The sequence below is a fragment of the Petaurus breviceps genome, unplaced genomic scaffold (genome assembly GCF_028583685.1).
Source record: "Petaurus breviceps papuanus isolate PSGF00001 unplaced genomic scaffold, PetGlider_PUasm1.0 688, whole genome shotgun sequence".
In the NCBI taxonomy this organism is placed as follows: Eukaryota; Metazoa; Chordata; class Mammalia; order Diprotodontia; family Petauridae; genus Petaurus; species Petaurus breviceps.
Window position 1 is genome coordinate 27,389,389 of NW_027186457.1, and position 15,482 is coordinate 27,404,870.

The 15,482-nt window shown below is 40.4% G+C and overlaps 1 protein-coding gene and 1 long non-coding RNA gene across 2 annotated transcripts in view; both read right to left on the minus strand.

Moving 5' to 3' along the window:
* The window catches only part of USP13 (ubiquitin specific peptidase 13), a 131,489-nt gene that overhangs the window by 94,969 nt on the left and 21,038 nt on the right, over positions 1-15,482 (minus strand). The window contains exon 2 of the mRNA XM_069104415.1: positions 2,728-2,853. Coding sequence (XP_068960516.1) covers positions 2,728-2,853 — 126 coding nt within the window. The remainder of the gene's footprint in view (positions 1-2,727; positions 2,854-15,482) is intronic.
* LOC138174458 (uncharacterized) lies at positions 3,347-4,516 on the minus strand. The gene is made up of 2 exons (XR_011171725.1): positions 4,068-4,516; positions 3,347-4,016 (listed from the first exon to the last, which is right to left on the minus strand). It is a non-coding gene; the product is annotated as an uncharacterized lncRNA (long non-coding RNA).

Consider the following 15,482-nt stretch of genomic DNA (forward strand, 5'->3'; position numbering starts at 1 on the left):
CTACCTTCTATCTGGAGTTTTACCATCAGACTGTTTTGTCAATCAGCCACTACCCCAGTGCTCACAGTCAGCCAGCACTTCTCCATTTGGAAAGAGACAGAACAACATGAAAGATGAGCCCTAGGATCCATGACCTAACCAACAAGCCGCTATTATACTTGAAAATATCTTTTGGCTTCCAACACAATCCCACATCAAATCCAAGAGGCCATCTAGTCTGGCTGCTACCTGAACAAGCATCCCCTCGACAATAAGGCCAACAAGGGCCCATCAAGTCTTTGCTGGACACCCTTCAATAAAGGCCAGGGTGGTGGAATCAACATTTGAATTAGTTCCTGTTTCAAACTATTATAAATTTTATTTTCAACATGTTTTGTCTTCTAGAAACATTAAAAAAGAGCAAATTTTGGACTTGACATTAGCATTTTTCTGATGATCTAGTCTTCATTTCCAGTAGCCAAGGAATAAAAAATGGCCCCAACATGTCTCTTCTACTCTTGGGCATTTCTAAAGTGTTATTAATTCTCTTCTCCCATTCACTTGACTCAAGCCCCTTTTTGGCTTTATACTGTTCAACGTGGAAGGACTAACTCCTTTGGGGTTTGACTATTGTCTTTATAATTCTCTTATAGTTCCTAAGTTCCTTAATGGTAGGGCCTGCTTCATTTTCTTCTTTGCATTCATTTTGTCTAGCACATAGTAGGCTGAACTGAACCACATGCAGGGATGTGAAACTTCAGACCTGCCTAGCAGATTCACACCAAATTCCCATTTCCTCCAATACAATAGTATTGATCCCATCTTGGACATCAAAGCACTTTACTTACTTCCCTCTCTACAATCCTTTAGGAAGAATCAAGGGATTTCATTTTGGGGTTTATATTTCCAAGAGCCTAGAACACTGTCTGGCAAATTGGAGGCATTTGGTAAAAGTTTATTGACTGGACTGATGGGAAATTTAAGCCCTCTCTTGCTGCCCTGGTGGGACAGTTGAAAGAATCTCTTAAGTCTACAGCCTCTTCCTCACAAGTCAGGTGTCCAAAATGTGCATCCTACCCTGGGCACCGACCTCTGTGGACCAAGGAGAGCTTCTTCTTATTGGAAAGGGAGTAGTCCATAGGCTGCCCATCACACAAAACTCCCCACTCCCAATACTGGCTTTCAGATGAAGAATATGAACAGTTCTATTCCAAAGAGTGTCCCTTTGCCAATCAGCAGGGCTAGCCAGATTCCATCAAACCATGCCCCAACACCCTGCTTACTCAAGAGGGGCAGAAATTGGAGCTCCAACCTAGATGAGTCCCAGAGGTTATATACCAGTAACCACATCTCTGAACCTTATTAATTTCCTCCATTTGTAAAAACTAAGATAATTCAAATAAATCACTAACCTTCAGTGATTCTAACCTGTTTTCACTTTTATAGTTCAGTCTACTTGACCTAAACACAAAGGACAGATCTGAACTTCACAAGGATCAAGGTTTACAGGGGTTCTCTTTCTTCACTATTTTAAAGAACAGAGATTGCCTTAATGAGGGTGCTCCCTCCCCCCAGGCAAAGACAGAATGGCTTTCTCCAACTGCTGGAAAGTTTCCCAATAAACAGGATGGACCAAAGCCAAGATTCCACACCACCCTCCACTAAAGAACCAAACTTGTTTTCTAACATATTGCTTATCTAACATATTGCTTTCTATCCAAAACATATTGCTTTCTTAACTATTAACTATTTTGCTAAGTGTTCTAAACCATGAAGCAGTGTTGCCTAGTGGGTAGAGTGCTGGGCTTAGGAGTCAGGAAGGCCTGAGCTCAAATCCCCCCTTTGTCATTTAATAGTTATGTGACGTTGGGCAAGTCACTTCACCAGTCTCAGTTTTCTTACCTGGAAAATGGGAACAATAAATCTCAATGCGATGTAGACTCATCTGATATAATTAGCATAAAGCACTTTCCAAAGTTGTGAGTACTATTTAAATGTCAGTGATGGTTATCATTCATATCTCTGGTTCTTCCTCCTCCACTTCCTCCCCCTCTCCCTCAACTCTTTGGGAGTAAATAAGCATATTCACTACTTCCCCAGGGAAATGGCCTTTGATTATTACAACCTGCTACAATTGAGCAGATGGGTTTTCAGGGTCATAATGGGCAAAAACCTCTCCACCCTATGGCCACCATGGAAATAAACTTCCTCAAACTTGGCAAGGCAGGTCCTAGGATGACAGACATTCAGGCCTTCATCCTTGAAGCTGTTTCAACATGGCAGGCTATGACAAAGGTCTCAGCTCTCAGTCTCCACACCACAATGAGGCCTCAAAGGAGGGCTTTAATAAAGGAATAGGGTTCTAGTGAGTGGAAATTATGTTAAAAGACAGCCAACTCTCAGTCCTCAAAGAGCTGTCCATTCAACCCATGGACTGTTTAGGCCCCTTGAGTCTCTTTCTTCTATCTCCCATGATCCAGCTTTAGAATATCTCATTGCTTGTAAGTAAAGAGGGCACCAAACAGCTCCAGTCAAAACTTTAGAGGGAGGGGAGGGTGAAATTAATGGCTGAAATCCAGAGTTGGGATTATCAATAGATTTCAATTATATGGTTATCCTTGTCTCTTCCAACCAAATCATCTAGAATTAGCCAAAAAGAGTCAGATCATCCATGGAAAATCATATGAATCCATCTTGTTCATTAAGACCCAATAAGAGACTTCCCTGGCCAAGTCAGCTCTCACCTACCTCTCTTATATGTCTTTTCAGATGCATGTACACACACTGCCCAGTTTTCCGATAGTGCCTTTCTACATGCTCCCTTCCAAAGGCCAGGAACGTATTCATGCACACGTAGAGACCTCCTTCTGAAATCTGAAAGACAGAGACAAGCCAACTTACCCATCTAGACAAATGAGCAAAGATCAAGAGACTCTGCAACCTGGGGACCATGGAGCCCTGAGGGTTCTGAGAATAGATTTCAGAGGGTCCATGAATTTTCTCTTCTAATATTTTGATAACTGTATTTCAATATAATTGGTTTCTTTTGTAATTCTCTATATTTTACATTATGCATTTAAAAATATTCTTCTGAGAAGAAAGCCACCAGATTTCCAAAGGGATCCCTGACACCAAAAAAGTTAAGATCCCTGAACTAGAAGCAAAATTTAAAATGATTCAGGCAAGGAAATTGAAAAATATTTTTTTACTGCTTTGAGTTGTTGTTTTCTTCTGTGACTGATTCTCTTCTTTGTACACTCATCTATTGGTCCTCTAAAATGGAACGTCCATGACCTTAGACAAGTTACCTCACTTTTCTGGGTCTGTTTTCCTGTAATGTAATACCAAGCAAAGGCAACTTCCCAGGTTCAAAATACCAGCATAGGTGCTCTCTATTTTATTCAGTAACAAACCCAGAACAGAGAAGATCAAAACATGACATCATTCAAAATACAGCATTTACTAAGTGTAATTAAATCATCTCCAAGGCCTACCCCACCCCAGGACTTTCCAATCATTCAATCAATTACAAAGTCTCTGTTCCAAATACTTCTCCACCCCTAGGCTATACCTTAATTAAGTCCACCACAAAGCCCCTCTTCTCAAATGGAGATTAGTTTCCAAACATAAGTAAAATACATTCATTTGCTCAACCATAGAACACAAAAAGGTCAAAAGTTCCCCACCCCTGGATCACAATTGAATCTACCCCAGAGTTACATCAAGTTTAAACACAGCACTTAATACCCAAATGGAGGTCTTTTCTTCATCTTGACACGAGGCAAGTTCTCAGCAATCTTAGTTCCTGGGGAGACAAGGCTTAGCAAGGCCATAAGATACATTGCCAGTCCCTTCATGAATTTATCCTCTGTCTGTAGAACAGTCCTAGAACCCCTGAACACATTAGCAAAGCCCTCTCCCAGGATTTCTGTAAACATACAACAAGAAAATCCTTCTTCAGGGCTTCTAAACCAACAGAAAGGCTCCCAGACCCCTGCAACAACAGCACTGTCCTTCACCAGTGGACAGTATTCATTCTGTCTGCCGGACAGTCTCCAGACCCCTGCAACAACAGTACTGTCCCTCACCAGTGGACAGTATTCACTCTCTGTCTGCAGGACAGTCTCAGGCCTTCTTAACCAAATGCCAGGTTCCAGGACTTCTTCAACAGGACAGTCTTTCACCAGTGGACAAATCTGGCAAAATAACATCAAAACAGACAGACAAAGTACCAGCAAAACAGCCATGTCTCCTCAGTCCTTGGCAGCTCAGGGGGCAGGTCTCAAAAGTCCAGGGCAATTCAAAGCGGCCACCAGCAATTTCTTAGTCTCCCCCTCTCCACGAGGTGCTGCTTCCAAAAAGAACTTCCGCCTCTCTCTTGTCTCTCCAAATCTACGTCACCAGCTCCTCCCAGTCAGGACTTTCTTTTCACATCAAAAAGTCCATCCCACAGGTGGGATTAACAAGCTCTGGGTTTTAATACAATCAATTTGAAAACCAAGCCAATACAGGGGAATCTTTAATTGCCATTACTATCACATTTCCTAATACGTAAAATGAGGGAATTGATTAGATGACCCTGAAGGTCCCTTCAAGATATAAGTCTATTATTCTACATTAATTTGAAATAATAAGTATTTCCAAAGTGGCTACAGGAAACCCAAAGATAAAAATAAAAAAATATGATGAAACATTCTTGCTCCTTCATGGTTGTAGTGGCAACAACACTGGCATAGCCAGGATGGCTGCTGGCACAGGTTCCTAGATCTGCTTTACTAGGAAAGATAGCTGTTCAAGGGGAAAACATCCTTTTTTAATTACATTCATTAGTTCAGGGGAAAAGTCAGCACCCTGAACTTCAGAGAAAATACAAGCAGAGAAATAAAGACTAACAGACAGGGTTTCTAACTGTCTGAGAAATTAGCACAGATCAACAGATAGTTCCAACTGTCTAACAAAGGGAATATATACATGGTTACCAGAGAGACAAGCACCAACATCTAGGTTTTTCAAAGTTGGGGGGTGGGGAAGCTCCTTAAAGGCTACCCAGAGTCTCAAGTAGTCAAATCATAAGAACACTCTTCCAATGGGAGAGCCCCAAAGTAAAATGCTAACCTCAGGGCCAGAGGGCATCACAACCCTCATGACTCAGTGCCTAATCAGAAATTAACAAAAGGTGTGGAAGCCTTCCTATAAGCAAGCCTCCCCTAAGCAAGCTTCCCTTAATGAGGCACCACAAGAGGCCTGTTAATGGATGGGGAAGATCTTATTATTCCGTTAACATTACAATGTTACTACAAAAGAGGTTACAAGTACAGAATACTGCATTTGCCTTCAACCAGTCATCAATCAACAAGCATCAGTTATGTGTCTATTAAGGGCCAGGATGGGGATACAAAAAATATATATATATGAAATCATCTTTGCTCTCAAAGGGTTTATATTGGGCAAGACAAAATTATATACATATATATATACATATAAATACACTGTATGTGTATATAATTATTTAAATATCAACACATTCTCTATTTTTATAAGTAAAAATATATTATTGCAATTACATAAATGTGTATTATAAACCTTTAATATTATAAAGTTATTATAAATTAATACAAATATAAGTAAATATTTATAATAATATAGGATTATTCATGTTTTCTGTGCATTGACTTTATCTTTATTTTACATATAGTGTATACATAAAACATAAATATGAAATGTAGTTCATAGTCACTGTTGGTTGGTCATGTTTGCCATGTTATGAGTAATGGTTCAATAAATGGCATATGAATATACTGGAAAAGGAATGTAACATCAAAAGCATCAATAAAGCTTTCAATAATAAATCAAACAAAATGGAGAGTTAGTGTCACAAGATATGAAGAAACAGGCTTTGTAAGAAATATAAACTATCGAATAACAAGCTAAAAAATGTTCAGAATCACTAATAATCAGATAAAAGAAGATTTAAACATCCCTGAGGTATCACCTCCTACTCATCGAGCTAAGATGGAAAATACACTGTTGGGGGGCCTTCTACAACAGAGGATGGCAAAGCTGGGAACTGAGTCAACCTTTTTGAAAAACAATGTGGAATTAATGGAAGAAGAGTTGCACATTGTTGGTACCCTTGGACTTAGAGATCCCTCCAGTCATGGGACTACAACCCAAGGAGGCTCTTGACCACAAAAAAGACCCATATACACAAAAATGCCCAAAGAATTTTCATTATAACAAAAGCAGAAAACAAAATGTTTATTGTGAGGTTGGCAAATGGCCTAACAAATTACAACATATGGGTGTAATGGACCATAACTATGCCATGAAGAATGATGAATATGGAGACTTCCTACAACAACGTGATGAAGAGTGACGAAAGCAGAGCCAAAGAAACAATATGCCCTGCTGATCGTGGAAAGAGCCCTGACTCTGGTGCCAGAGGGTTGGGGTTCAAACCCCACTTCTCATGCTGATTATAAGACAACTTCTTCACCTCCTGAGGCCTCAGATTCCTCATCTGTAAAATGAAGCTGTTGGTTGAACTGGACAACTGCCAAGGTCCTTTCCAGTTCTGGATCTACAACCATCAAACCTGTACCAAATCCCCAGAACAACCACCCTGACTGGCAGTCAACTAGCCTCCAATGAGCAGGGAACCCACGATCTCCCAAGGCAGTGCCCATCCCACTTCTAGAAACCTGATCAGGAAGCAGCTTCTCCTGATGTCAAATATGCATTTTGACAACTTTTTTTTAAATTTATTTATTCTGTGGGCAACTAGGTGAAACAGTGGATAGAACACTGGCCCTGGAGTCAGAAGGAACCTGAGTCCAAATCCAGTCTCAGACACTTGATACTTACTAGCTGTGTGACTCTGGGCAAGTCACTTAACCCCAATTGCCTACCCTCCTACTACCCATGAGATGGCTGCCGTTAGACACAAATATGTGTGTGTATATGTCTGTTGTGTGTTCATGTGTGTGCAAAATCATTCTATCTATACTTCTATTTATCAGTTCTTTCTATGGATGCCAATAGCATCTTCCTTCATAGATCATCTGTCTGTCATTCATTCAGGTATTTATAATAGTCAAAATGACTTAGTTGCTCAAAATTGTTCTTGTAACAATATTTTTGTTACTGTATATTTCAAGAAAATTGGAAGAACATGGAACATATTGCCTATCAGACTTTTGGGTAGATGAACAATTTATGAATGAACAAGAAATCAAAAACAGATATACAATGGTTAATTTCAATTACACTGAATTAATTTTTTTGTACAAACAAGACAAATAAAGCCAAGATCAGAAGGAAAGCAGAAAAATTGGCAGGGGGGAGGGGGAAAGGTTTATTTATAGGCAGTTTCTCAGATAAAGGTCTCATATCTCAAATATTTTGGCAGCTTCTCTCCTGTACTCCTACTTTGACCCTCTGGAACTAACTATAACAAGTTAAATCCTGGCTCTACCTTTTGCCTACATATAACCCTAGGTCAACTACTTTCCCTTTCTCAGCCTCAATCTCTTCCTCTGTAAAATGGGGAACATAATAATAATAGCATCCACCTCCCAGGGCTGCTGTGAAGATCAAATGAAACAGTGTTCAGAGAGCACTCTGAAACCTGAAAGTGTTACATAAACACTATCTATTGCTTACTGTTGTGACTAATATTATTATTATTATAGGCTACAATAATAAAAACAATAAAATGAGAAGGCTGGACCAGGTGAGGTCTAAGGTCCCTTCAAGCCTTGAAATCCATAACCTTATGGTTGTTCTTCCATGTTAACAACTCTCCAAATACTCAAAATCATCCTCTCCCACCAAGTCTCCTACGGTAATAAAAAATAATGGCTAGAATTTATATAGCGCCTACTATGTGTTAAGCCCTTTACAAATATTCTCTCATTTCATCCTCATGACCATGCAAGGCAAGTACTAAGATTATTCCCATTTTATAATTGAGGAAACAGGTAAACAGAGGTTACCAAGGTCACACAGACAAGTGCCGAGGCCAGTTTTTATTTTTTTTATTTTTTTTTTTAAGCAATCTGGGTTAAGTAACTTGCTCAGGGTTACACGGCCAGTTATTTCTGGGTGTGGTGCTAAGTATCTGAGCCCGGATTTGATCCCCAGGTCATCCCAACACTAGGACCAGTGCTCTTACTCGCTGAGCCACCTGGCCACCCCTGAGGCCAGTTTTTAACTAGAATCTTCCTGACTCATCTTCCTGAATTAAAATCTGACCTCAGACACTTACTAGCTGTGTGACCCTGGGCAAGTCACTTATCCCTGTTTGTTTCAGTTCCTTCATCTATAAAACGAGCTGGAGAAGGAAATAGAAATCCCGCTCCAGTATGGAAAGTTAGACATGACTGAACAACTTCCCGACTCCAGATCCAGCACTCTATTCACTGTTCCATCCAAATGCCTCTTCTCCAACCAGAAGAAAAGAAAACCACTTGGAAAGTCACTCCAAATGCTACAGCATGATTTCTAGCCCCTTTCAGGGACTTGTCAAATGTCCTTGCTAGAATATGATGCCAATGAACACAATAATCCAGATGGGATCTGAAGAGAACAGAGTACAATAGGAATTTTTAAGAAAAATTACACTTCTCATGTTATGGACATTATGCCCCTCTTAGAGCAACCTAAAGAGCCCATTACCTTTGGGGGCTGCCAAGTCATGCTATGAACTCATATGGAGCTTGTGGTTCACTAAGGCCCCTAGGTCTTTTTCATTTTGCTTAGGCACCCCTGTCCCCATTCTTTTCCTTATGCAGTTGATTCCTTAAATCAATGTGTAGAACTCTCAAACACTGGTAAACAGATCACACATAAAGAGACCTATGGCTCAAGGTCACAAAGAAAGATATGATTTTGTTACAGGAATTCATTTTGTTATTATTGTTGTTTATGACCAAAGACAGCTGTTTAGGTCTTCCTCCCAGGCCTGCTCTCTCCCCCATCTCAGTTTCTTTGCCTCTGTCCACCACACATAGGAAATCACTCTGGTACCCGTAAAGAAAACATCTCATTAGCACAGCCTTCTACAAAACCCATTGGATTGTTTTTATTTTAAAATATCGCACAATGAATTCCACAGCACCACAAATATTAGTCAACAAGCCTTTATTAAGGATCTACTGTGTGCTAGGCACTGGGGCAATTTTAAAATGAAACAGACCCTGCCCTCAAGGAGCTTACATTCTAGTAGGGGGGCCCAACATCTATATATATAAGCATATAAAAGTGTATAAAGCATAAATCCAAGGTAATGGATGGCATGGTGGGATGTACTAGCATCCAGGGAGGCTTGGGACAGGCTTCCTGTGGGAAGGAGGATGGAGCTGAGCCTTAAAGTGGTCTTGGTGAGGATGGAGGGCATTGTGGGCAAAGGCACAGAGTCGAGAGAGGGCTTGTGAAGAAGAAAAAGCAGGTGAAGGAAAGACTAGAAAAGGACATTTATCCCAAGTTGTGAAGGCTTTCAAATGTCAGACAGAGGAATAAGGCCTTCACAGCATCCAAGATAATTCTTTGAGCAGTACAGATATATATAACCAAATCAAAAAGTCCGTTTCTCTGAGACAAGACATGAAAAGAGACTTGGAATAATAATGGATAAAATTTACATAGACCTTACTATAGGCCAAACATTGGGCTTTACAACTGTTATTTCATTTAGAGTTCCTCACAACAAGCCTGGGGGGCAGGTGCTATTATTAACCCCTGGTTTACACCTAAGGAAACAGAGATAAACAGCATTTAAGTGACTTGCCCAAGGTCACATGGCTAGTAAGTGTCTGAGGTCGGATGTTAATTCAAGTCTTCCTGACTCCAAGTCTGGCACTCTATCCACTGAGCCACCTAGCTACCCCTAGGAGAGATTATAAAGATTTCTTCTCAGAATACTAAATGGTTCCAGGAACAGAGAAGTAACCTCAAAAAATACGTGTATTTCTACGTAATTGGAAAAAATTAAAATTATGTTCCTTTGTGGAGACAGAGTTCTTGAGGGGAAAAAAATAAACCATTATGAGCTATTTAAAAAGATGAGCAGATAAAGCAATGACTCCATCCCTTTCCATCAGAAAAGAGTAATTCAATAAAGAAATGTGGGGGGAGGAAGATGTAATATAGATTAAATAAAACCAGAAGTGAAGTTCTCAGGATTTTATCCTCTGCTGTGATGGAGGCTGTTTTGTAAAAACTGAAACCAAGCAACAAGGAGAGAGGACAATTGAGCAACAATTATTAAGTTCCTACTGTATGCCAATTATCATGCTGGGTGTTTGGGGTACAAACACAAAGAAGGACACAATCCCTAAAAATAATATCGAGCATTTGGATAAAAGTTTAAATATTTATTTTACAAATACGCATTTTATCCTCACAACATCTCTAAGAGGTAGGTGCTGTTATTATCCCCATTTTACAGAAAAGGAAACTGAGGCAGACAACAAGTAAGTGAATTGCCCAGCATCACATAGCTTGTAAGTCTTTGAGGCAGGTTTTGAACTCAGGTCTTCTTGACTCCATGTTCAACACTCTACTGTACCATCCACTCTAAAAAAGCTTGTATTCTAACAGCATATTCATACATAAATAGAAGGATCAGGACTGGACCTATGGGCTCATCTGTAGAAGGCACTACTGGATGAGGAAGCCCCCTCCACCAGTACAGGTTAGCACCTTCTGGGACAGGATGAGTGACTTGTCCAGCGTCATATAACAAGTATATGTCAGAGGCAGAATTTGAGTTCAAAATTTCCTGGACCACAGGATAGCTCAGAAACCCCAGAAATTACCATGACGTATTTCTACCTTTACTTGTCTGTTTACACGCTGTTTCCCTCCAGTAGAAAAAGTAAGTTCCCTGAGGCCAGTTCTGTTTTAGTCTCTGAACCTCTCATGCCTATCGTAGTGCCCAGCACTTAAACTTCATAAATGGCTGATTGATTGATTACTCACATTTCTATAACACTTGAAGGTTCTACAAAGTCATTTCCTCACAACCTAACAAGTTTTAGGTGGTGGTGGTGGCAGCTAGCAGTAGCTGGCATTTAAAGAGTGCTTTAAGGCTTAAAAAACCCTTCGAGGACCAAAGACTTAACTCTCCTCAGCAATACAATGATCCACAACAGTTCCAAAAAGACTCATGATGGAAAATGTCATCCACATCCAGAGAAAGAACTGTGGAGTCTGAATGTACATGTGTGTATGCATATACATATTTCTGTGTATATATACACATGTGTGTGCATTCACATGTATGTAAAGCAAGAAGACTTTAAGTTTTACACAACACTTTACACACATAAAACATAGAATCAAGAATACAGTAACAGTGTTCCTCCTCACCCCCCAAACAATCAGGCGTGCCTCCAAGTCACATCTCCCAGGCATAGTGCAGGGAAGCAATCCTGATACAAGTATCACACACACACACACACACACACACACACACACACACACACACACAATGAGCAGGAGCTATCCAATCTCCTCTGTAGCAGCCAGTCAAAAAAGACTCAGAAAAGAAAGTCCTCATTACCACTGCCCTTGTCAGATGGTTCTTGGAAGAGTTACAATTTTATCAACAGGACTGACACTAAAGAAGATGGATTACCAATGTTTTTGTCACTAAATCCTAAGAATCCTGGGGACTTTCCATCTACCCTGCAACTATATAAATGTCTCTCCCTATTAGAATGTGAGATCCTTAAGAACAAGGGTTGGGTTTTTTTTTCTCTTTGTATTCCTGGTACTTAACATGGGGTTTGGAACACAGTAAGCACTTAGTAAACTTTTTTTCATTCATTTGTTCATTTGGGGATACAGATCTGTAAGGGTTATGGGATTTAAAGATCTTCCATTCCCCATTGGACTTGCTGACGTAGCAGGAAGGGGTGGAGCAAGAGGAAGTGGAAGCCAAGTGAGAGTTCCTGCAGTGGCTAGCAGTGGCGGCAATGGGGGCAGCAGCAGTAGAGGCAGTGGCAGCAGAAGCGCGAACCCCTTTTTGAGCCAGCCAGAATTTCTGCTAAGGACTCCTGCTGAGGACTTCCAGGGGCTGGAACACGCTTTCTGGATGCTGAGTGGTTGCTGTGAGTGGGGAGAGGAGGACCTTTGCCTGAGGTAGCCTGTTCTGTTTTAAAGGCTTGAGAATGTGGGTGCTTTCTACTTTATCTGCCTGTGCCAATTTCATAACTACTCTGATGTCTTTGACTTTCTGGTTTGGGGACTCAGTCTTTTGGTATTTTAATAAATGTTCCAGCTTTATATCCCATATAGAAAGCCTGATATATTTTGTGATTGAAAACCACATCAGCATATTTACAATTTCCGTAGGCATTGTGAATATTGCATTGCTGATACAAGATCATAGCCCATTCTGTGTGATTCTTGTTATATCCTCCCATAAGCTCAACTTGCTGGAAGCCTTCCTGAGAACAGCAGGGCACCTGCCCAACAGTCATCCCTGACCCTCACTGGTCCATCCAAGCCCTTCTTCTCTTCCTACCATACATTTCCCTTTTATTGCTGTTAGCTCATCAACTAGGATTTCTGATAATAGAATTGAATTTGGAATTGGAGGACCTTGGTTCAAATCATAGAAAGAGCCATTCCCTAACTGACAAATGGTCAAAGACATGACAGAAGGAAGAAACCCAAGCTATCAAAAGCATGGCTTGTTAAATGTTCTAAATCACTAATAACTAGAGAAATGTAAATTAAAACAACTTTGAAGTACCACCTCACACCTATTTGATTGGTCAAGTTGATAAAAAGAGAAAATGACAAATGCTGGTGTGGCTGGTGGAGCTGTAGGACATGTTTCTACCTTTGCTGTTGGTGAAGCAGTGAATTGGTCCAGCCATTCTGAAAAGCAATTTGTAACTAGGCTCAAAAAGGTATTAAACTGGGCATATCCTTTGACCTAGTGATAACACTACTAAGTCTATGCATCAAAGAGATCAAAGAAAAAGGAGAAGGGCCATATGTACAAAAATATTTATAGCAGCTCTTTTTGTAATGGTAAAGAATGAGAAAGTGAGGGAGTGCCCATCAATTGGGGAATGGCTGACCAAGTTAAGATATAGGAATGTGATGGAATAATAATGTTCCCTTATAATATGAAAATTGCTATAAAAAAGTATGAAGGGGATGATTTCAGAAAAATCTAGGAAGACTGGTATGAACTGATACTGAGTGAAATTGGCAAAACCAGAAGAACATATACAATAACAATGATATTGTAAAGACAAACAATCTTGAAAAACTTAGGAGGTCTGATCAACACAGTGACCAACTACAATTGCAAAGGTCTCATGATGAAACATGCTGCTCTCCATATAAAGAGGTAATGGATTCAGTAAAGATGAGGGATAATTTTTTTGGACACAGCTAATTTGGGAATATGGTTTGCTTGACTCTATGTGTTTATAAAGGATTTTGTTGGTGGTGGTTTTTTTGCTTTCTCACAGGAGTAAGAAGGAAGGAGAGAATTTGGAGCCGAAAATAAAATAAAAAATGAAATTTAAAATAAGGTTCAAATTTCAACTTTGTGTGACCTTGGATATGTCACTTCAACTCTCTAGTCCTTCACTTCTTGTCTAGCCACTTCCTCTTCACATTATCCTGTATGTATTTGCCTGTGTACGCGCTACATCCCCTAACAGAATGTAAGCTCCTTGAGGGCAGGGTCTAGTTTTCATTTTTTTTGCATGCCCTACACACAGTAAGCAATTAATAAATGCTTGTTGAATTGGATCCTTATAATAATACAATTAGGTGAGCATTGTCACATATTATCCTCATTTTGCAGATGAGGAAACTGAGGCTGAGAAAGTCTCAGGGTCACATATGTGACAAAGTGAGTGTCAGGGATGGGAACAGAAGCCAAGTCTCTGCTAATTCCAGGCCTAACACTCCCACTGCACAACCTCTAACTAGAGATATATCTATTCAGAAGTGACCTGGACATCAAAGTACCTGCTTTTACAGAGTAATATCCGTCATCTTTAAAAAAAAGTCTCCTCCTGCAAGAATTATAAAGGTCAAGGTCACATGTTGTTTAAATGCAACAAGTGACCATTCCCTTTAAATAAAAATACAAGGCATTGTCAACCCCTAGGTATTTGGAGAACCCTGTTTATGGTTCTGTGTTCCTAGAGACCAGACTCCAAGCAGAGGGCAAGGAGGGGAGAGGGAGGGAGTACCACACAAAGAAGAAGCACTGTTGCTAGGCAACAACTGTCATAGTAAAGACATCTCTGCAAAGAGAAATGTGACGTGGGCCATGCAAAAAGGCCCAGTATATTGATTTTTATTCAGATTTAGAGACTGAACCACCCCTGCCCCTCCTGCTCCCCAAAAGAACAAGGCCACTTTATTTCGGTGTCTAACTTCAGATTTCATCAGAATTGGGAGCTCCCTGTGTGAAAAAGGTCTCTGCAGAAGCAATGTGGAAACTTATCTGAAACTGAAAGTGTTAGAGAGTTGGGAGCACTATGGGACTGAGAAACATCATGGCAAAGTCTTGAGTGCAACTCTCCCTGAATGCAAAGCCAACCTTCTATCCACTGCACACTGCCTCTCTCTCTTGCAAAAGGGGGGAAAAAGGAAATATAGAAGGAATGTAGTATTGCATAGCATTTTTTCTCCTTTAGGTGAATGAGAAGGCTATATAAGCCTTGACGTGGCACCCTCTATGTGCTAGGCATTATGCCAAGCCCTTATTGCAGTCATCACCGTCACCCTGAGTTCTTGTCATGTTCAGTCATTTCAGTCATGTCCAACTCTTTGTGACCCCATTTGGGGTTTTCTTGGCAAAGATACCGGCGTGGTTTGCCATTTCCTTCTCCAGCTACAACCCTGGGAGGTAAATACAATTATTATCCACATTTTTACAGCTGAGAAAACTGAATAGTGAGAAGTTAAGTGACTTTCCAGGGTCACACACCAGTAAGTATTTGAGGTTTGATTTGAAAGGCCCAGCACTGTGTCCACTGCACCTTAAAGAAGCTGGGTTAATTTAGCCATTGGGACAAAAAAATCTTATGAGCTAGGCAGTTTTAAGCACCAAACCTTTCCTCAAAAAGCTCCATTACAACAACATCCTAACTGGTTCTGTTGCTTCCAAGTTCCTCCCCTCTAAGACTCACCCTTCTCCACTCTCCAACCCCCATGGCTTCCAAACAATCTTCCTGAAGCACAGGCTTGAAATTCTCCATCCCCTGGTCAAAAATTGTTATCTGTCTCTGGGATAAAATAGCATCCTAAATATCACCTGGTGACATTGACTCTGGCTCCCCCTTAGCTGCACTGCAACTCTTAGAATTATGGGATTTTGAACTGTAACCTCTCAGCCTCAGTTTCCTTATCTGTGAAATGAATCAGTTGGACTACTTAACCTCAGAGGTCCTTCTCCACATGTAAATGGGAGGCGGCATGGAAAGAGGACTGAATTTGGAGTCAGAGGACCTGGATTCTAA